Source organism: Narcine bancroftii, chromosome 5, assembly GCF_036971445.1.
Source record: "Narcine bancroftii isolate sNarBan1 chromosome 5, sNarBan1.hap1, whole genome shotgun sequence".
In the NCBI taxonomy this organism is placed as follows: Eukaryota; Metazoa; Chordata; class Chondrichthyes; order Torpediniformes; family Narcinidae; genus Narcine; species Narcine bancroftii.
The window spans coordinates 4,707,751-4,731,610 of NC_091473.1; the positions used below are offsets into that span (position 1 = coordinate 4,707,751).

A 23,860-nucleotide genomic window follows, 5' to 3' on the forward strand; every position below is an offset into this window, starting at 1 on the left:
CTGCCAGGTGGAGGAGGGCGGAAGTGGAGGGTGGCTGGTTTGGTCTTTTGTCAATAAAGGAATGGCTTTGAGACTTTCTGTATGGGGGATGGAGATATAAGGGGATTGGATGCCCATAGTGAAAATGAGGCAGTAAAGTTCAGAGAATTTGAAGTAATTGAAGGGATGGGGAGCATGTGAGGTATCGTGGATGTAGGTGAGGAGGGATTGGACCAGGGGAGAAAATATAGGGCCATGTTAAGATGATACTCCTTCGGTGGGGCAGGAGCATGTGAAAACAAGACATCTACCTGGATAATTGGGTCTGTGCATATGGGTAGGTGGTGGAACTGGACAGTGAAGAGATGGGAAACGATGAGGTTAGAGACCAGATGACTGGAAGTGATGAGGTTAGACATAGTATTTGAAACGTTGGCTTGATGTTCTGTTGTGGGGTCCTATAGAAAGGCTAAGTAAGAGGAAGTGTCTGAGAGCTGTTGTCTGGCTATGGCCAGGTAGAGGTCAGAGCGCAGACCACAACATCACCACCCTTGTCTGATAGTGAGGTTGGGATTGTTGCAGAGAGTAGAGGGCAGAGTATTCCGAGGAAGGTGAGTTTGGAATAAGAAAGGGGAGTGGTGAAGTTGAGACAATTAATGTCTCAGCGCCAGTGTGATAGTACAGATTCTATCACCAATGTGTATATGTACAGATGGTAGTGTAGGATGACTGTGATTGGCTGAGAGTGTAGCCACACCTACTGGCAGGTCTTAAAGGATTGCTCCTAGCCAGACCAGGTCATTCTGGACTGGTCGACCCTACTTGTGATATGTTCCAGTCTTTTAGTTAATAAAAGCCTTGGTTTGGATCAACAAGTCTTTGGTTCTTTCGACGCGCACTACAGGCAGTTGGAAATAAAAAGATCCAGAACAGGCAGCCGGCCAGGACGAGGTGTCTGAGAGGAGGAAGGCGGCTTAAAGTGGGAGAACGGGACTTCAGTGGGGGTTGGAGAATCCTGGTTGGGTAAGTGGCCATGAAGATGGAGGTGACAACATTCATCAAGGCGTGGTGGGAGGGGGCGAAGGTAAGGCCACTACTGAGGACTGAGCACTCTGCCTCAGAGAGGGGAAGGTCAGATGGGATGGTAAAGACCAAGCAGGGGACAGGAGTCATTGTGATGAAAGGTGTTAGGAGCAGGAGGGGAGTGGGAAGGTGGAGTGGAGAGTTAGGGAAGTCAGTGGGAGGAGGTGGAGGGTTAGGGAGATCAGTGAATGGAGGTGATAGGGTAGGGGAAGTTAAGGGTTTGGGGTTCAGGGAGTGGAGCTGGTAGGTAGGGGTATCGGAGAGAAGGAGGGTGGAGAGAGGATATGGAGAGATAAGGATCTGAGGGCTGGGAAAAAAGGAGTTCAAAGATGGGGATTGAGTGGGGAGAGGTGCGAGGGAATAGGGAAAGGTAATGAGTGGAAGGTGAGGGTGAATAAGGAAAGGTAAGGAGTGGGTGAGGGGGAATAGGGAAAGGTAAAGAGTGGGTGAGGGGAAATAGGGAAAGGTAAGGAGTGGAGGGTGAGGGGCAAATAGGGAAAGGTAAGGAGTGGAGGGTGAGGGGGGAATAGGGAAAGGTAAGGAGTGGAGGGTGAGGGGCAAATAGGGAAAGGTAAGGAGTGGAGGGTGAGGGGGAATAGGGAAAGGTAAAGAGTGGAGGGTAAGGGGGAATAGGGAAAGGAAAGGAGTGGAAGGTGAGGGGGAATAAGGAAAGGTAAGGAGTAAAGGGTGAGGGGGGAATAGGGAAAGGTAAGGAATGAAGGGTGAGGGGGAATAGGGAAAGGTAAGGAGTGGAGAGTGAGGGGCGAATAGGGAAAGGTAAGAGGTGGAGGGTGAGGGGGAATAGGGAAAGGTAAGGAGTGGAAGGTGTGGGGGGGATGAGCCCATGGGGTCCAGCAGTGGAGGTATCCAAGGTGTCAGCTTTGTGGAGGCTGAGGTTGGAGTGGGAACTGGCAGGTTCAGGGTCAGATCAGCCATGACGTTATTGAATTGCAGATTTGATCGACTGGATGGCCAACTCCTGCTCATATTTCTTATGCTTTAATTATGTTAATGTTTGCGGCACTTTTGACTTGCGTTGTTTACAATGTTGACTTTGCGAGTCTTAATATTTAGTGGAAGGAATGTAAAAGGCGTTATGCCAATGCATACCCATCCGAGAACTTTACAGGCCTCTGGCCGGCACCGAATTATTCTTCTGCCATGTCCCGCTGACAAGGCCTCCCATATAACTTCCACGGTTACTTTTGGAGCCTTTTCTTTTTAAAGAACGTGAGCTACCCTTCAGCCCTCAGGCCCCTCGCCCAAGGCTAAGGGCATTTTGAATATTTCTGCCAGAGCCCCCCCCCCCCCCCCCCCCCTGCAAGTTCCCTCAAGATCCAAGAGAGTTTTTGTCAGGTCCCTGGGGATTTGAAGACAGCAAGCACCTCCTCTTGTGGATTCCATAAGCTCACTGCTTGGTTGCCTCATTTCCCTTGATCCAGCTTCCTGAATAAATACAGATGTTAAACAGCTCTCCCTCTCTGTTCTGACTTCTTACAATGGCAGACCTTCTGATCTCATGGGGCAGCTGGACTTTTTGGTTGTTTGAACTTTCAAGAGGGAATTTATAGTTTTTCTTAACATCAATTCTGCTCGACACCAGTGAGACTTCTTTATTTGCATCCCCCACCCACCCCTAAACTGGGTCAAACCCAGTGGTGAGTGGCTCAGCCCCGCCCCCTCGGCTCAGCTCCGCCCCCTCGGCTCAGCCCCGCCCCTCCTCCTCGGCTCAGCTCCGCCCCCTCGGCTCAGCTCCGCCCCCTCGGCTCAGCTCCGCCCCCTCGGCTCAGCTCGGAGCGGCCGCAGTCATTGGACGCGCTGTCCACGCTCGGACCTCGGAGCTGCAGAACTGGGACCACTGGCTGACAGTCAGCATTCTGGAGGAGGAGGAGGGGGTGGAGACGAGAACTTCCTCCACAGCTCCGGTTATCGCGTCGATTCAAATAGACCCCTTTTGTTTGCCCGTCAGCCCAGACCCAGCCTTGCGACCCTTCCCGATTCGCGGGCAGCCGCGGCGAAGGCGAGATGTTCGGGAGGCGCAGGGCTGGCTCCCCCTCCGAGAAGAAGAGCCCCGCTGCTCCCGCCGACGACGCGCCGCCGGCTGCCGTGTACTCACGACCCCACTTTCTGCACCAGTCCGCGGGGGAGAGGAGCCGGATCCTGGATCGGGGGGTCAGACCCGTGCTGTTCCTGCCCAGGAACCAGAGGTTGGCGTGGAACACGGGCTATGCAGAGTGAGTGTTCGCGCGTGTCCTTCCGTCCGTCCGCTGTTCAGCATCCATCTGAACCCGAACCCGGAGTGACTCCGGCACGAAGGCAGTCATTTTTTTGTTGTTGTCGGAGCGCAGTTTAGTTTGCTCCCCTGAGTGGGCTCCACCTGTTTGAGCTTCTCCTGCAGCCATTTGGAGCTCTCCCTTGTCCCAGCGGAAGAGGAATGAGAACGACTGGAACCTTTGCCCATGGACCTCCTCTTCCCCCCCCCCCCCCATGGACTTCCTCCCCCCCATGGACTCCCTTCCCCCCCATGGACTCCCCTCCCCCCATGGACTCCCCTCCCACCCCATGGCCTCCCTTCCCCCCCCATGGCCTCCCCTCCCCCCCCATGGCCTCCCCTCCCCCCCATGGCCTCCCCTCCCCCCCCATGGCCTCCCCTCCCCCCCCCATGGCCTCCCCTCCCCCCCATGGCCTCCCCTCCCCCCCCCATGGACCTCCTTCCCCCCCCCATGGACCTCCTTCCCCCCCCCCCATGGACCTCCTTCCCCCCCCCCATGGACCTCCTCCCCCCCCCATGGACCTCCTCCCCCCCCCATGGACCTCCTCCCCCCCAAATGGACCTCCTCCCTCTCCCCAAGGACCTCCTCCCTCTCCCCATGGACCTCCTCCCCCCCACCCATGGACCTCCTCCCCCCCACCCATGGACCTCCTCCCCCCCACCCATGGACCTCCTCCCCCCCACCCATGGACCTCCTCCCCCCACCCATGGACCTCCTCCCCCCCACCCATGGACCTCCTCCCCCCACCCATGGACCTCCTCCCCCCCACCCATGGACCTCCCCCCCCACCCATGGACCTCCTCCCCCCCCACCCATGGACCTCCTCCCCCCCCCACCCATGGACCTCCTCCCCCCCACCCATGGACCTCCTCCCCCCCCACCCATGGACTCCCCTCCCCCCCCATGGACCTCCTTCCCCCCCCCCATGGACCTCCTCCCCCCCCCATGGACCTCCTCCCCCCCAAATGGACCTCCTCCCTCTCCCCAAGGACCTCCTCCCTCTCCCCATGGACCTCCTCCCCCCCACCCATGGACCTCCTCAACCCCCACCCATGGACCTCCTCCCCCCCACCCATGGACCTCCTCCCCCCACCCATGGACCTCCTCCCCCCCACCCATGGACCTCCTCCCCCCCCCACCCATGGACCTCCTCCCCCCCCCACCCATGGACCTCCTCCCCCCCCCACCCATGGACCTCCTCCCCCCCCCACCCATGGACCTCCTCCCCCCCACCCATGGACCTCCTCCCCCCCCACCCATGGACCTCCTCCCCCCCCACCCATGGACCTCCTCCCCCCCACCCATGGACCTCCTCCTGCACCAGGCCATGCAGAATCCTTAGTGATGTTGTTTCTACTACTTTTCTATCACTGAATGTAATGACATTAGTAGTGAGTGAGATAAACATTAAAATTACACCTTTTTTTTTAATTTTTATTTTTCATACTATGAACCATATTGACCAAAATACACACAAACATTTCCCTCTTGAATTTACACAGTGTCATTTTCTCCCCTTTTCCTCCTCCCTTCCCTCCCTCCTTCTCACCCCCCCCCTCCCCACCCACTAAACGTTCAACATATACAACATACAATACAATAAACCCATTAAACGATGTCATCACACAATGAAAATAAACAAGAAAATTGTGTCATCTACTTTTACACACTGGGTCAGTTCATTTCGTCTTCTTCTCATTCTGTCATTTTAGGGGGTGGAGGTCCAAGTTAAGCCCTCTCTGTTGTGTTCCATGTATGGTTCCCAAATTTGTTCAAATACTGTGACGTTATTTTTTAAATTATATGTTATATTTTCCAAAGGAAAATAGAGTACCATTGCTGTACTCTCAGGCTCTCTTCTGATTTCCAGGTTGACATTATACATTTTTTTGCTACAGCTCAGGCTGTCATAATGAATCTTTTTTGTGCTTCATCCAAATTGAGGCCAAGTTCTTTACTTCTTATATTACTTAGAAGAAAGATCTCTGGATTTTTTGGTACGAGGTTACGCATGATAGAATATAATGCCCCAAAAGTTAAATAAATGGGACCCAACAGTATCAGACAGATGTTTTCGCTGTATGAAGGATACAGGAAAAACAGTACATGCAATCTGGGCATGTGAGAAAGTGGAAAAGTTTTGGAAGATCTAAATCAGGTATTAAACAAAATCGCAAAAAATAACATATTAAAATGACACCTTCAAATCACAGTATCATACTCCCAGCCTCTACATGTATTTACATTGACGTTGTTTCACGTGGCTAAAGTGAAAATTCGGTAAGAATTCAAAATGAAAATGTTTAGGAGCTACATCAAAATTATGTTGATTTTAACGTTGAACTTTAATGTTACTTGAGAGCCTTTTAATTACTACTTCATTCTTTAAAAAAGTTATTGATATAGATTCACAAATACTAATTCCCACAATATCGTGGCCAAAACACCTGGCAATTTGACAAAAGCTGCGATTATATATGTAAAAGAAAATACCAGCAGCAACGAAAACAACCGTGCGGACGAATCCTCGTGATTTGAAACGTCCGTTGTCACTGGGTGATAACGACAGCTCCGACCGGAGAAGCATGAGAAGGTTCAGAAAGGAAATGAGCATGGAGTTTTAGCTTTGTAGGTATATTGAGACATGTCAGGTGGGCTAACGGAAAGAATTTTTATTGTTATAACCAACTACAGAGATTTTTATTTTTAAAAAATGATACATTTCTGCTGAAACATTGCACAACCATTTTATAGACGGTTGTTTTGGTGTCAGCCCCTCTGATGGTTTCACCCGGTACGGTCCGCACCCCCAACCCCCCCTTGTCTCACCAGTGGTCTGAAGTCCAGCACTTCCATGTTTAAAAACAGATTTTTTTTTTAACCCTCGATATCATCTCCTTACTACCCAAATGATAAATTATCGGGGTGCCATAAAAGACCTGTCTGCACTATTGAAACACTACTTTTTCTTGCACTAACTGTATACATTAATATTTATGATCTCCTTCTATTCTGAAACAATTCAATTGCAAAGTACCTGTTTGGTTGCAACAAGTAAGAATTTCAGTGGTTATGTTGATTGCATGACAATAGGCTCATTATAAATTTAACAAAAATATTTGGATCAGGTTCAATTTGGGAAAGTTACTTGGGGCTTTATTATTGCTGGAAGATTAGAATCCAATTTGTCAGATGTAGGCACTTGGACAGACTTGTGGATAGGACAGTCTGAGAAGGTTAAGGAGCAAATCTGGGTAAATAGGACTAGCCCAGAATACCATCATGGTTGAGTTGGGCCAAAGGGCCTGTTCTGGGCTCAATGACTTGTAAATATTTTTGATGTAATTTTTAATTTAATGTAGAAACAGTAACAGGCCATTCTAACCCATGAGCCCCTGCCACCCAAATTCACCAATTATCCTACAACCCCAGTATGTTTTCCCTGCATTGCAACTACTTTTTAACATTAACTTTCATCACTCTTGTACTGTTAACCAATGCAACCAAAAAAAGAATTGGGAGCATTTTGAAAGCTTTTTCTATTTTAAACATGCAGCGCGGTTACAGGCCATTTTGACTCACGAGTCCATTCCGCCCAATTTACACCCAATTAACCTACATTTCCCCCCCCCCCCTCCACCTTTCCACTGGTATGTTTTGAAGGGAGGGAGGAAACCAAAGCCCCGGGGGAAAGCCCACGCAGACACAGGGAGACTGTACAAGCTCCTTACAGACAGATTCGAACACCAATCCCAATCTCTGGCACCAACTCTGACGCCTTTGTATCATTGTATCTTGTATCATTCTAAACCCAAAAGTGAATAAAGATGTAAATTCTGCATCTTGTTCTTGACATAAAGGTTTAGCAGTGAAATGAACAGAGACTGCACAAAATACACAGCTGTTGTACAGTGAAACCTCGTTAGAATGAGATTCGTTAATCCTTGGAATCGCTTATAGCACACCAAACGTTGACTTTAGGATGCCTGGCAAACAGCCACAAACTCAAAAATTGACTCTTATAACTCATTTACAAGATGTGTATGTTAATATGTGGAGCTTAAAGGTCTTATTATAGGGTTTGAGTCACAGTTTTCTGTTTTCCTGCTTCCTCAATCATGAGGTATATGCATCTGTTCCGCGGCTTGGCCTTAACGCGATATGAAATCTTGGACCCCAATGGTTTTACTGTATTTTCTGGTTAAAACCAAAACATTTTAATTCTAAATATGGACCAGATCAGACTACATCCCAGAAATGTCATGATCATCAGAAAAAGTTTTTTTTAATCCAAAGATTTGTGGTGAATCTGCTGATCTTTGGAGAGATCTCCACTAGCCCATTCCCCTGCTCTTTCTACAGAGCAGTGCAAGGTTTTACTTTATTTATTTGTTCCTTTTTTTTCAAAATTAGTTTAGAAACCCACCTTTTTCCAGGGGTGACAGTAGCAGTTATCAGAGAACATCTGTTTAAGGTGAGCAGGGGAAAGTTTAGGGGGAGACATCAGAAGTAAGATTCCTTACAAAGGTGCCGGGGAAGCTTTGCCGTGGATGGTGGAGACTGATACAATAGGCACATAGATGAAAGAAAAGTAGAGGGTTGTGGTGGGTGGTTTACATGCATCAGCTAACATTGTGGCTGAAGAACCTGTTCTGTGGTGTTATGTTAAAATGCCATTGCCTTATCATTTTATTATTGTAGCTCCCCAGTCTTCCATTCTGTCACAGACCTTTTCATTTAACCATATAACCATTTATGGAGCGGAATTTTTTTCCCCATTTTCTGCATCTTAAAACTTGTTGGAGTAAGGGTTTGACCTCTGTGGCTTACAGTGTGTGCAGGTCCCAGATTGTATTCTGCATTCAATCTTTGTTTCCTTTGTCTTTTGACGCAGTTCCAACTCCCACTTTAGTGGTGAAGGACCAACAAGCTGAGCCGTGATCTTTTTCCCCATCCACAGGTCCTGCTAATTATGTCCAACATAATTTCTTTGAGAAGCAATGTTTTCATGTTCTGCTTTTACTGTCCTCTTGGTACATTAAAACAGCCTCTCCTTTTATTCTCAATGCCTAATTTTGAATATGATTCACCTGTGAATCATATTGAAACTTTTATTCAGCTTAGAAATGTGATGCAAATGCACATTTTGGTTCTTAATGGGAGTATAGGAAAGATATCAATAAGATAGAAAAAGTGCAGAGAAGATTTGCAAGGATGTGGCCCGGACTTCACAGGGAAAGGTTAAACAGGTTAGGACTTTATTCCCTGGAGCGCAGAAGAATGAGGGGAGATTTGATAAGAGGTATTTAAAATTCTGAAGGGTATGGACAGATAAATGTAGGTAGACTTTTTCCTCTGAGGGTAGGTGAATTACGACCAGAGGTCATGAGTTAAGGGTGAAAGGAGAAAAGTTTAGGGGGAGCATGAAGGGGAAGCTTCTTCACACAGAGAGTGATGGGAGTGTGGAATGAGTTGTCAGCTGAAGTAGTGAACATGGGCTCAAAAAAGAATTTGGACAGGCACATGATTGGTAGAAGTAGGGAGTGCTATGGACTGGCAGCAGGTCAAAAAAAAATTGTTTGGCACAGACTAGAGGGGCCTGTTTCTGTGCTGTAATGTTCTATGGGTTCTATCAGCATACATGCATGAAGGGACTAGTTCAATGTGTAGTGTGAGGGCAACAGTTCCAAGTTTCCAGAAGAACTAGAATCCGATGGAGGTAATTACGTGGCTGGAAAGCCTGACGTTCCTTCAAACTCGTCTTTGAAACTTTGGAATTATTTTTGTACACTCTCACTGGATGCCATTTGATACCCCTCCATGGGTTTTTGATTGGATTGCTTGCCTTGAACAAATTCTAGAATCATACAATGCTGGACACTTGGCATTCTGGACTACTGCCATTTGCCTGTATTTGGACCATGTCCTTCTATGCCTTTTGTGTCCGTCCGTGTGTCCAAATATCTCTTGAACATTGTAAATGTCCTTACATCTAGAGCTTCCTTTGGCAGCTCATACACATGGACTGCACTCTGTGGAAAACGCCGCGGTTGGCGTAGCGGTTAGCGCAACACTGTTACAGCGCCAGCAATTTGGACCAGGGTTTGAATCCTGCGTGGTCTGTACGGAGTTTGTACGTTCTCCATGTGCCTACGTGGGTTTTCCCCGGGGACTCCAATTTCCTCCCACCGTTCGAAATGTACTGGGTGTTGTAGGTCAATTGGGTGGCATGGACTCCTGGGCCGAAATGTTATATGTCTAAATTAATAAATTTAAGAAAAGTTGCCCCTCGGGTCCCTCTTAAATCTCTCCCCTCTCACCTTAAACCTATACCCTCTAGTTCTACAGTTGTCTCCCCTGGGAAAGAGATTGTGAGCATTCACGTGACTTATGCCCCTCATGACTTTATAAACTTCTGTCAGGTCACAGCCTCCCTCACACAAGGGAATTAAAAACTTAAGCTTTCCTACCCCTAATTCAAGTTCTCATCCAGGTGAATCTCCTCTGCAATCCTTCTAACGTATTGATATCCTTGCTAGGACTGGGTGACCAGAACTGCACATAGTCATCTCAGTATGGCCTCACCAAGGCCGTGTGCAGATGAATCATAAGGTTCCAACTTTGGGACTCGGTGCCCTCTGTCCAACGAAGGCAAGTGTGCTAAACGCTGCATTCACCACCCTGTCCTCCTGAATCACTGCAATCCAAAGGATTTTGCCAGAGGTCCTTTGTCCTTCCTTCCACCCCCTTCAAAGTTGAAGCCCTGGAAAATCTAGGCGTTTTCACTGCTTTACAGGCAATAATGGTTCAAGATACATGCATGCACCGGTTGGCAGTGGAACCCACCAGGAGGTGTAGAGCCGAATGAGTGCTCTCTGAATATTCCAAAGGGCATCAAAGGTATTTTTCTACCCACTGTTAGAGGTGCAGATTATTGTGGTTTGCACCTGGTAAGGGAGCAAGAATTAGTGCTGATCTGTCTGGTGAAGGATCGTGTTGAATAGATAATGGGGATTTTATTCTGACATCATCCAAAGGATAATACTCCCGACTATGCAGAACACTGAGTCCCTGTAATGTGCTCACATGTTGTTTCTGTTTGTGTTTCTGTCTCGTGTAACTACGTCACATCATAAACGCTAATCAGTTTCACCTCGCCTTTGGAACCACAGCACAAAAAGGAATGGCGCTCGTTTGTGCAAGGAACCTGTCTTTTATGTATTGTGAACAACTGTACACTATCATTACCTCATTCCAATTGGATGAGGTCAGCCAGCTCCATGGTGCAAAGTAAATCACTGAAAGATTTTTGCGTTGGTTTGAAGCTAGAAGGATCGGGAAGGGTATATCTGATATCAGTGTTGGGGGAAAGCATCTTTCCCTAGCCTGGGGCTGTATGAACTGAGCTACCACTCTCCTACCGAGAATCACAGAGCACAGTAATAAAGGTTGTGGAGAGCTAGTTTGTGTAACAGCTGGCGAACATGGGGATGGGAATTATTTTTTTTTGGGAAGGGCCAATCACACCCTGGAAACATTCTCTTTGCCCAACAGGGAGATGGCTTAAATGCTCACCAACTGTTTCATCCCTGCAGCCATCAGGCTCCTGAATAAACCCCATAACAGTGCTCTAATGTTGCCCCTGTTGTGTTAAATCCCCTTTCTTTTCACTGTAATCCTATACCCTGTAAATTGTGCTCTTTACATGGCTGTATGAGCGTTAGAGATGACCTTCTAATCTGCTAGCAGAAGAACCCTTTTCTCTATACTTAGTATAGTTGAGCTTCAACAATGTGTGACAGTATGTGGGTCATCTGAAGATCCAATCCAACCGTTACAAGATATTGACAACACAGAGGAAGGCCATTCAGCCCAGCTGATCCCTCCCAGTATGTATGCTCTGCATTGGCTGTCCTCCCTCCTAGTAGAACCTCAAAACAGAACTTTGCAGTTTTTTTTTCTCCACATTCTCCTGATCTGGACTGCCTTTATTGTATTGTTTCAAAAAAAATCTTTATAGATTAAAATATACTTTCCCATAAATGTGCTACATGTCCCCTAGTGTGTGCAACAATCCCTTTTTATAGTGTTTCAGTGAGCTGGTCTCTATGATTGATGTGCGATTCAACCCACCATTTAAAGCACAGGTAGTCCTCAATTTATGATGGGATTTTGTTGTGGCACTCCCATCACAAGTCAAAACAATTTTAGGTCATAAAAGGGCGGAGGGTCAGTGTCGGGACCGATGTGGGACTGTGGGAAAAGAGCAGGGCAGCAGGATCAGTGTGGGGACTGAACTGGGGCTGTGGTGGGGAGAGACCGCGGCAGTGGGATCAGTGTGCGGACCATACAGCACCATCAGGAGACACTGAATATCATAGCCTAGCCAAAATTCAAAGTACAGTATAGATTGTAACTTTGAAAAATCGTGGGTTCACCTTGGGCTCATGATTGGCCTTCAGAGAATATTGAAGTCTTCATGGTTATTGAATACAAAGGTTTTACCGAGATGTGCTGGATGCCTTAAATGTGATGAAGTGTGACCGGACAGTTGGGGAATTTGTAAAATATTCCATCATCCACCCATTTAAAGGCTACCTATCATAGAAAATTCACCTGGTTTATGTTCAGGCTTTGCCCTTAAAGATGGTAAATGTGGTCTATGTGGTTTTAGCAAAGTGTTTGATAAGGGAGGCTGCTCTGGAAGATTAGATCATGTTGGGTACAGGGCCAGCTAGCCAATTGGATGCAAAATTGACCTGGTGTTAGGGAACAAAGGGTGGTGTGGAGAGCTGGTTTTCACACGGGAGGTCTGTGACCAGTGATATGCCATGGGGGTCAGTCCTGGATCTATTGTACTTTGTTATTTATGTTAGGATCAAAATGTGGGTGGCATGTTTGGTAAGTTTGCGGATGACAAATGGGAGGTTATCGAAGGTCAAAATGGGGTCTTCATCAACTGAGTCAATGGTGAGGAGTGGAAAATAAAGATAATTCTGGTAACTGTCAGGTTACCTTTTGTTAGTCGAAGCAGGGCAGGACCTACCCAGTAAATGTTAAGGCCCTGGAGAGGGCTTGTTGAATGGGGAGACCAGGGGGAGCATAGTTCACTGAAAGTGGAGATGTGAGTGGGCACGGTGGTCAAGAAGGAGTGTAGCACACTTACCTTCATCACTCAGGTCACTAAGCACAGGAGGGGGAAATCTTGTGTTACAACTACACGGTTGGCTTAGCAGTTAGCACAGTGGTTAGTGCAACGCTGTTACAGTGGCAACAATCGGGACCGGGGTTCTAGTCCCGCACTGTTTGTAAGGAGTTTGTACGTTCTCCCTGTGTTTGCGTGGTTTTTCTTCTGGGGCTCTGCCTTCCTCCCATCATTGGAATCGTACTAGGATGTAGGTTAATTGGGTTCGGGATTCAACACAATCATACCTCAGTATCAGATAAGGAAGTTGAGCCTACTGGATCTAAACACCTCCCTCCGCCATTGGATTCTTGACTTCCTGTCGGGGAGACCTCAGGCAGTCTGGATCAGGACTAAGCACGGGGACCCCCAGAGCTGTGTGCTTAGTCCATTGCTGTTCACTCTGGTGACCCACGACTGTGCAGCAAAACACTGCTCGAATCACATCATCAACTTCCCCATGGTGGGCCTTATTAGTAAGAATAATGAGTCAGCGTACAGAGATGAAGTCCAATTGCTAATGGACTGGTGCGAAGCCAACAACCTGCATTGGAACGTTAATAAAACAAGAAACGGTGGTCAACTTCAGGAAGTCCCAGGGAGGACCACACTCCACTGACCATTGACAGCTCTTATTGATAGTGCAAAACATATTTTACACAGCATAAACATGTCAACAAGTAAAAAAACTGTAAACAGATAACAAATGTAAACAAACTACAATACAAAGAGAATAAAACAAATCAATAAAGTGCACAAGTAAGAGACCTGAAATGAGTAGGCCTGTGCTCCTCCCTCCGCCCCACCCCCACCACCATTTTGTTCAGGCGCCCGCCTACATTTTGCTCATACCTTGATGAAGGGCTCAAGGTTAGGAATGTATTCCTTGGAGTGTGAAAGAATGGGGGGGGGGGGGTAGATTTGATGGAGGTATTTATAATTATTGGGTGGGTAGACAGAGTAAATGTAGTTAAGCTTTTTATACTGAGGGTATGAGAGATACAAACCAGAGGACATGGGTTAAGAGTAAAAGGGTAAAAGTTTAGGGGAAACTTTTTCCACACAGAGAGTGATGGGGATGTGAGATGAGCTGCCAGCTGAAGTGGTGAATGTGAGCTCAATTTTAACATTTAAGAAGAGCTTGAACGGGCACATGGATGGGAGGGGTATGGAGGGCTATGGACTGGGTGCAGGTCAGTGGGACTTGGCAAAAAAAGATAGTTCTGCACAAACTTGAAGGCCAAAGGGGCCTGTTTCTGATTCTGAGACTTCCTTATTGGAACATTGAACTAGACTCGTGAGTTGTTTTGTTTTGAGTTGAGAACAACTATTTTTGTTCTGCTTTTCCATTTGGTAGTTCAGTGGTTTGAAAAGGGTTGTAGTGTTTTGAGACCTACTAACTAATAAAGCTCATAATAGATCTTTCTGCTTGTTGCAGAACTTGACAAAACTGTAAACTATTTCTTAAGGAGAACATTCAAAAAGGCCACCATAGCATTTGAAGGTAAAAAGAGTGGAAGATGCAAAAATGACATCAAAGGGGTTGTGAAGGTGTTTTTGAGTTCCATTTATTTTCATCTGACTGTACATGTATTATGATGGATTGTTATATTTTATATTGTATACAGATATGTTTTTGGAAGATAGATTGTGGGGTTTTTAAAATGCAAGAGCATGGCTCAAGTCCAGGCTCCGAGCGCCTTTGCAAAAACTTTGAAGAATGCTTCACAAGAGGCTTCACAAGTAGGTTAATTGGACATGCTGTGGAGCAAAAGATTATTGTTTTGGAAAGCAACACATGAACAGACTCAGAAGAGTGGGTCTGGTGCCAGTCTGTCTGTATATAGTTTGCTGTTCTAAGAGAGTCATGTGGTTTTCTGAGAGAGAGAGAGAGAGAATTCAGTTCTATAGTTCAGCAGCAGCAGCTGGGACTGGAACAGGACAAGCTGGAAAGCTTGTGGACAAACAGGTTGACAGGTTGTGAGTTCTTAGTCCAGCCTGGTCAAAGCCATTGTGGTTCATGCAAGAGGAAAGGACAAGCTGTATAATGTTTCACTTTAAAAAGGCAAGATTGTAGAAAATATATTGAACACCAAATTAAAACATATTTCGAGATAAATTCATACTATGAGACGCAATGAAGGCCTTTATTAAAGGACAAATAATTAGCGTACGACTAAAATTAAAAAAAGAATATAACCGGGAAGTAGAACAGTTGGAAAAAGAGATAGCAATTATAGAAAAGGAATTAGCAAAAAAAAGATTATAGAGAAAAAGAGAGAACTGGCAGAGAACAAACTAAAATACAGCACTACAAATATATAAAGTGGAGAAAACATATGAATTGAGAGAGAAAACTCACAAAATGTGATGAAAGAGGTGATCATTTGGAAAACCCTGATGGGGCAAGTTTCGTCAGCAAGACACTGGAGTGGCTGATCGGAAGGAATCAGTTTGTGTGTGTCTAACGAGTAATGAATCTCTCTCTGAAAATTGCCAAGAACCTTCCTGAGAGGTAACCATTTACCTTTCAAGCACCAAAGCCTGGTGAACTTTATAAATGTTAAATTCTGTGCACAGCATAAGAATTTCCTGATACCAGTGAACTTGGAGGAGTGAGAAGTGAGATTGGACTATGAATTAAAGAACTTTTCTGAACTTACACAACACATACACGTGCACCTAGAATTAGAAGGGGGCTAAGTTAGGTTAGTTAAGTCAATAGTGATAAGTTAAAGTGTAAAATTCTGTTTTCATGTTTAAAGATAATTAAAAGCAACTTTTGTTTAGGTGACAATTTGTCTTGGTCAATATCTATTGATATTTATGAGTCCTCTGGGCTCGTAACAGTACATCCCCGTGTCTGCATGGGTTCCAATTTCCTCCCACCCTTTAAAATGTACCTGGGATTGTGGTTAATTGGGTGTAAATTGGGCAGTATGGGCTCGTGGGCTGAAATGACCTGTTTCCGTGCTGTAGGTCTAAATTAAAAATAAAATTACCTCTGGGAATTTGAACTTGCTGCTTCACATGTTTTTTTTTGTAATTTTTTTATTTATTGCACCATGAGTCATATCAATAACAATTCATTAATGTACACAGTGACATTTCCTTTTCACCCCTTCATCCCTCCCACCCCCTTTCAAAATCCAATAAATGAATCTCTAATCGGTTGTGTGTGATCTGTTTATCATCTTTTCTTGTCGCCAGAAAAGTTCTTTTAGCCTGCTCTGTTTTAAGTTGCCATGCCAATATTTTGTGGGTTTTCTCTCTCAATTCATATGTTTTCTCCACTTTATATGTTTGTAGTGTTGTATTTTAGTTTGTTCTCTGCCAGTTCTCTCTTCTCTATAATTTTTTTTTGCTAATTCCTTTTCTATAATTGCTATCTCTTTTTCCAACTGTTCTACTTCCCGGTTATATTCTTTTTTTAATTTTAGTCGTACGCTAATTATTTGTCCTTTAATAAAGGCCTTCATTGCGTCTCATAGTATGAATTTATCTTGAAATATGTTTTAATTTGGTGTTCAATATATTCCCTATAATCTTGCCTTTTTATCAGTGTAGGGTTTAGTCTCCATCTATATGTCTTTGATGGGACATCCTCTAGTTCGATTGTTAATAACAAGGATGAATGATCAGATAATAGTCTTGCTTTGTATTCGGTCTTTCTAACTTTCCCTTGGATCTGTGCAGACAACAAAAACATATCTGTCCTTGAATAGGTCTTATGTCTATTCGAGTAATATGAGTACTCTTTCTTTTGGGTGTTGCTTTCTCCATATGTCAATTAATTTCATACCCCGCATTGATTTTAGCATGAATTTGGTTACTTTATTCTTTTTGTTAATTGTCTTCCCAGTTTTATCTAGCACTGAATCCAGGTTGAAGTTGAACTCCCCCACCCCCCCAAGCAAAATATGTCCCTGTGTATCCACTATCTTTAGGAAGATGTCCTGTATGAATTCCTGATCTTTTTTATTAGGTGCATAAATATTTAGCAAATTCCAAAATTCTGAGTAAATCTGGCTCTTCATCATTACATACCTGCCTGCTGGATCTGTTAATACTTCCTTAATATTAATTGGCAAATTCTTGTTAACTAGTAGAGCTACTCCCCTGGCTTTTGAATTATATGACAATGTGTGATAGTACAGATCTATCACCAATGTACATAGTGTATATAGTTACTGTATCTAGACTGTGCTTACAGCGATTGGCTGAGAGCTAAGCCACACCTATTGTTTGGGCCTTAAAGGGTTGTGTCCCTAGCCAGGTCGGATCATTCCGGACTGGTCGGCCACCTGTGAAGAGCTCCGGTCTTTTGCTAATAAAAGCCTTGGTTTGGATCAACAAGTCTTTGGTTCTTTTGACGAGCTCTACAATTTTATTAGCAAAAAGAATTTTTTTTGAAAGGGATGGAGCGTTTAACTCGGCCAGAAAAACTTGATATCGACCCACAGTCAGCTACAGCCTTCAAAGCCTTTAAGTTCTGGCTCCTGAACTTTGAAAACTTCCTGAGATTCATTCAGGTAGAGGAGGATAACCAGCGTCTAACAGCATTGCTGTCTATGGTGTCCTTGAGAGTCTACGAGAACATCCAGGATGAGACCACTTACACCGCAGCCATAAAGGTACTGAAGGAACTGTATGATCAACCGGTGAACAGAGTTCATGCCCGGCTCATGCTTGCGTCGAGGAAGCAACAGCCCGGCGAGTCCAGCAGGGCATATTTACAAGTATTAAAGGCATTGGGCAAGGACTGTAACTGTGTGGACAAAACTGCTGCCGAGATCACTAGCGACCTCGTCCGGGATGCCTATGTGGCCGGGCTCCGGTCAAACGAAGTGAGGCTGCGTTTGCTCGAGCAAGGGGTAGAAAAACTAGAGGACGTGGCCCGGATTGCAATCACAATGGAGGATGCAGCCTTAAAGTCCACCGAGCTCTCTAGGGACTGGACCCCTCATTCTGATGTGAGTAGAGTGCCCTTCTACCCTACCCCTGACGGCCTGTCGGCTGCTGCTACCCTGCCCCGTGCGAACCCGAAATGTTATTTCTGCGGGAGGGACAAGCACAGCAGATCCCAGTGCCCAGCAAGAAAAGCCAGGTGCCAGAAGTGCCTTAAAAAGGGCCACTTTGCTGCAGTCTGTAGGTCTAAAATGGCCGCCAGTAAACACAGTGCCTCGTGTGAAGCTCAACCGCCACTATCCCATTCAAACTCTTCTTCCCCAGAGCTCTCGTCCAATGAGAGCGAGGGCTCCCCTGCACGGCAACGCCTGACGTCACGGAGACGCCGAACCCGGAAGGGGCAACCCACCGTCGCAACCATGGTGATGGCCTGCCTCTCGCCCCCGTGCGGAACACTTGACACTACCGCCGCTGCTGCCGCCGCCACGGACACCCCCGGGGCCGACGCTACCGCCGCTGCTGCCGCCGCCACGGACACCTCCGGGGCCGACGCTACAGCCGCTGCTGCCGCCGCCACGGACACCCCCGGGGCCGACGCTACCGCCGCTGCTGCCGCCGCCACAGACACCCCCGGGGCCGACGCTACCGCCGCCGCAGCCACCCCCGCGGCCAACCAGGTGCTCACCCTAGCGTCCATCGCTGACGACCGCCAGGGCCCGACCGCCGATCGCGAGCAACTACAAACCCCACTACTTACCATTCACCCGACACAACAGCACTTCCGGGAGGTTCTCCAACCTGCTCCTCGAGCGTTGACTACGTCATCCCGTTGCGTGACGTCATCCCGTTGCGTGACGTCATCGCGCAAAACTCGCCTGTCAACTGCTTCAATAACATTAAACCAGCAATGCTCTCATCCCCTCACCAGAGCAATGGAACTGATTAAAGTGCATGGACACTACACCAATTGCTTATTTGACTCTGGGTCAACTGACAGTTTTATCCAGCCAGATCTGGCCCTCCGTTGGGGACTTGACATTATCCCCACTACCCAGAGGATCTCATTAGCGACGAGGTCGCACTCAACTGGGATAAAGGGGTATTGCATCGCCACGCTGGAAGTACAGGGCGTGACGGTCACCCACTTTAAATTATTCGTCCTTCCCCAATTGTGCGCCCCAGTGTTGCTGGGATTAGACTTCCAGTGTCAGTTCCAAACGGTGTCCCTACACTTTGGGGGACCCCACGCCCCCCTCTCGGTCTGCCATCGCCCCACTCCCGAAGCACCCGAGCAACCCGCCCCCGTGCCCCGGGGCCAATCCTGCGGCCTTTCCACACTCCGGATTGCCCCGCCAGCACTCTTCGCAAACCTCACCCCTGGCTGGAAGCCTGTGGCCACCAAAAGTCGGCAATATAGTTACGAAAACAGGCAATTCATTAGGAGTGAGGTGCGTAGATTGCTGGATGAGGGCATCATCGAACCCAGTTCAAGCCCCTGGAGAGCCCAGGTGGTGGTTGTCAAGAATGGGGAAAAACAGATGAAGAAGGCAAGAATATGAGGGAGTTTATAAAAGAGTGGATCCCTAAGACCCTAGGATGTCCAGAACTACAGCATGAAATGGAAATAGAAAGGGCACATAGAGTATTGGCCTCTAAACCACAACCACAACAAAAACCAAGATCTATTGTAGTAAAATTCCTAAGATATACTACAAGAGAAAAGGTACTGGAGAAGACAATGGAAAAAGTAAGAGAGGGCAACAAACCACTGGAGTATAAAGGGCAAAAAATCTTCATTTATCCAGATATAAGTTTTGAACTCCTAAAGAAGAGAAAAGAGTTCAATACAGCAAAGGCGATTTTATGGAAGAAAGGGTATAAATTTATACTAAAGCATCCAGCGGTATTGAAAATATTTATTCCAGGACAACAAAACAGACTATTCTCGGATCCAGAAGAAGCACGAAAATTTGCAGAACAATTACAAAAATAGACTGAGGGAGGAAGACGGGTAATGAGAGTAAAAATGATCACGATTGATATGTATGCAGGTAAAAAGGTATAAGAGTGAATAGAGACAATGAGCATACATGAATGTATCTGTACTTAGAGGAAAATATAGATAGTATAGACAAGAATTAATAAGGGAAGGTAATGGAATAGAGAGAATAAGGAGGGAATTAAAAGAGGGACCTTTGTGACATATGAAAAGTGAAATCTTTTCTGGGGGAGGCGGGGTGGGGGGAAATAGCGGTCACTGCAAAATCAGTTGACGCTTGCGAGTGGATTCGCAAATCCAAATGGAGAGGGGAGATGTGGTTGTCCGACAAGGGATAAAGGACAACTCAGGAGGTGAAGGGGAGATTGGGGATAAATAAGATAGAAATAGGAGAATAAGGAAAATGTTAGATGTTGTAGGAATGTTGTCTTATAAAGAGTTGAAAATAAGAAAACAGAAATGGAAAAGGAGGAAAGGTAATGATGGAAAAACGGAAAGAGAAGATAAACAAAATATAAAAGGGCTACGCTGAACTATATGTCTTTAAATATTAATGGAATACATAACCAAATTAAAAGGAAGAAACTACCAAATTTAAATGAATAAATGTATTCCATTAGAAAAAATAACATATTGGTTAAGAAATAATATTGAAATATTCGAACAAGTATAGGAGCCTTACATTAAATACAATAGCGAAAACCTACCGGGGACAAACATTACCTAAGTTGATGGAAGGAGAAGGAAAGATAAGAATGGACTCAGTAGAATTTCTGGTGTAATTTTGTTGAATGACAACATTGTCTGACTGGCTTAATGCAACCTAGATTGTATACCTAAAATGGATGAGAGGGGGGGTTGGGGGGGTGGTTTGGGAGGAAAGGGGGGGGGAGAAAAAGTCACTGTATATGTGTGAAAAGAAATAGTGTATATCATGGCTAATGTGATTTATGGTGTGAAAAATAAAAAAATTAAAAATAAAAAAAAAAAAGAATGGGGAAAAACTACGGATGGTGGTCGACTATAGCCAGACCATTAACCGCTTCACACTCCTGGATGCGTACCCCCTGCCACGCATCACGGATGTGGTGAACCAGATCGCCCAGTACCGCATTTTCTCCACTATTGACCTACGTTCGGCCTACCACCAGCTCCCGATCCACTGCGAGGACCGACCATTCACGGCCTTTGAAGTGAATGGGCGGCTATATCAATTTCTCAGGGTACCATTCGGGGTCACAAATGGTGTCGCGGTCTTCCAGCGGGAAATGGACAGGATGGTGGACCAGAACGGGCTAACCGCTACCTTCCCGTATCTGGACAATATCACCATCTGCGGCCACGACATGCAGGACCATGACGCCAACCTAGACAAATTTCTTCAAACTGCCCGTCAGCTAAACCTGACTTACAATTTGGACAAGTGTGTTTTCCGGACCAAACGACTCGCTATTCTATGTTGTGTGGTGGAAAACGGGATAGTCATGCCAGATCCTGACCGCATGCGTCCCTGAATGGACTTACCCCCCCCACATACCCAGAAAGCTCTCAAACGCTGCCTGGGCCTTTTCTCGTATTACGCCCAATGGGTTCCAAACTACGCCGACAAGGCACGTCCTCTTATCAAGACCACCTCTTTTCCCCTCTCGACCGAAGCCACAGCGGCTTTCGATCGAATCAAATCTGACATCGCTGCTGCGACGCTGCACGCGATCGATGAGTCTGTCCCGTTTCAAGTCGAGAGCGATGCATCCGACTTCGCCCTGGCAGCCACCTTGAACCAGGCCGGTCGGCCTGTAGCCTTCTTCTCCAGAACCCTCCAGGGTCCGGAGAGTAGACACTCCTCGATCGAGAAGGAGGCCCAGGCCATAGTTGAAGCGGTACGTCGTTGGAGACATTACCTCGCTGGGAGGCGCTTTACACTGTTGACTGATCAACGCGCGGTCTCCTTCATGTTCAGCAACACCCAGCGTGGTAAGATAAAAAACGACAAAATCGCCAGATGGTGAATCGAACTCTCCACCTTTAACTATGACATCCTGTACCGGCCTGGTAAGCTCAACGACCCGCCTGACGCGCTCTCCAGGGGGACGTGCGCCAGCATACAGATGGACAGACTACGGAAACTCCATGAGGCGCTCTGTCATCCAGGGGTCACTAGGTTTGCTCACTTTGTCAAGGCGCGCAACTTACCCTACACAGTTGAGGAGATCCGCTCCATGACCCGAGCCTGTTCGGTGTGCGCCGAATGCAAGCCCCACTTCTTCCGTCCGGATAACTCCCACGTCATCAAAGCCACCCGCCCCTTCGAGCGTCTTAGCGTAGACTTTAAGGGACCCCTACCGTCGACCAACCGTAATACCTACATCCTTACGGCCATCGACGAATACTCCCGCTTCCCATTCGCTGTGGCCTGCCCAGACACCACTGCCACCTCAGTGATACAGGCCCTTCACAGTATTTTCACCATCTTCGGGTACCCCAATTCCATCCACAGTGATAGGGGGTCCTCATTCATGAGTGCAGAGCTGCAACAGTACCTTCTGGAGTGTGGTATTGCTTCAAGCAGGACCACGAGCTATAACCCACGCGGTAATGGCCAGGTCGAGAGGGAGAATGCCACCATATCGAGAGCGGTTACACTGGCTCTCCGGTCTAAAGGTCTCCCCACCTCTCACTGGCAGGAGGTTCTCACTAGTGCCTTACACTCCATCCGCTCCCTCCTATGTACTGCAACAAATGCCACCCCCCACGAAAGGATGTTCCTTTTCCCGAGGAAATCCGAATCGGGAACCACTGTACCGGCATGGCTCACCGTCCCTGGCCCCGTCCTTTTGCGACGCCACGTCCGGCACTCAAAGAACGACCCCTTGGTCGACCGAGTGACTCTACTCCACGCGAACCCACATTACGCATACGTGGAGTTCCCAGACGGGCGGGAGGACACTGTTTCGGTGCGGGACCTAGCTCAGGACGCGGTAGACCCAGCAAACCCCCCAACTCCTTATGCTCCAGGCCCCGTGCCGCAACAGAAGGACCAACAGCACCCCAATGACTTGGGCCACCCTGCCGACAAAACGACTGGGGAATTGAGCGACGGAGCAGTCGCACCCGATGAGCCCGCTGGCGACACCACTCCAGCGACCCCAATCCCGGCACCACGGCGGTCACGCCGGATGGTCAGACCCCCTGACCGCTACAGTCCTTGACCTACCCCTTCCTTTTCATTCTCTCCCTCGTTTTTGTTTTTTTTTTCCCAGGGTCAATTCTCCAAGAAGGGGTGAATGTGATAGTACAGATCTATCACCAATGTACATAGTGTATATAGTTACTGTATCTAGACTGTGCTTACAGCGATTGGCTGAGAGCTAAGCCACACCTATTGTTTGGGCCTTAAAGGGTTGTGTCCCTAGCCAGGTCGGATCATTCCGGACTGGTCGGCCACCTGTGAAGAGCTCCGGTCTTTTGCTAATAAAAGCCTTGGTTTGGATCAACAAGTCTTTGGTTCTTTCGACGAGCTCTACACAATGCCACTACATGACCTACCCATTCTCTCTTCAATTTACTATGTTCTATCTCAGTTAAGTGTGATTCTTTTACAAATGCAATGTCTACTCTCTCCTTTTTGAGTAATGTCTGTAACCTCTTCCTTTTAATTTGGTTGTGTATTCCATTAATATTTAAGGTCATATAATTCCATGTACCCATCTTATACCTACTTTTTCAAGTCTCTCGCCTCTTCGACCCCTCCATCTCCCTTTTTCCAGTATTACTCTTTAAATTATTCTTGCTTGTCATGATGACATGACTAAAAAAAAACTCCAGAAACCCCCACAAAAACTAACACATAATATACTCCCCTAACCAAAATAACATTATCCACCCCACCCCCCCACACTGGGTTGTCTTTGACTCTTTGCCTGACAACCACAGCTCCCTTATCTACATGGGTTGCAATAGTAACCGCAAGCGCCAACAGATTTTGTAGTAGCAGATCTTCCCCCTTCCCCAGCCCCCACCAAGAAACACTATATATTTTTCTATAAATATAACAAAGCTCCTTTTTTCCCTTTTCCCCTTATCTTTTCAAACCATATACTTCTATATTCACATTTTCATCTTTACAATTTATTCCATACATTGTATGTCATTTCTTAATACTCCTCATCTCATTTTCTGTTCGGCAATCGGTCTGCAAAATTTTGAGTTTCTTTTGGATCTGAGAACAGTCTATTCTGCTCCCCAGGGATAAATACTTCTAGTACACTGGATGTCGTAGCACAAAATTATAGCCTTTCTTCCACAATACCGCTTTTGTCAGTTGAACTCCTTCCGTTTCTTTAAGAGTTTGAAACTAATGTCCGGGTATAAAAATATTTTTTGTCCCTTGTATTCCAGTGGCTGTTTATTTTCTTTCACTTTATCCTTTGCCCA

General features: G+C 46.6%; 1 protein-coding gene across 1 annotated transcript in view; it reads left to right on the forward strand.

Annotated features, from left to right (window-relative positions):
- The first annotated feature begins 2,840 nt into the window (after positions 1 to 2,840).
- Positions 2,841 to 23,860, forward strand: part of LOC138763045 (protein phosphatase 1M-like) — a 69,201-nt gene continuing 48,181 nt past the window's right edge. Inside the window, exon 1 of the mRNA XM_069936591.1 lies at positions 2,841 to 3,296. Within this exon, the coding sequence (XP_069792692.1) occupies positions 3,088 to 3,296 (209 nt within the window). The 5' untranslated portion in view covers positions 2,841 to 3,087. The remainder of the gene's footprint in view (positions 3,297 to 23,860) is intronic.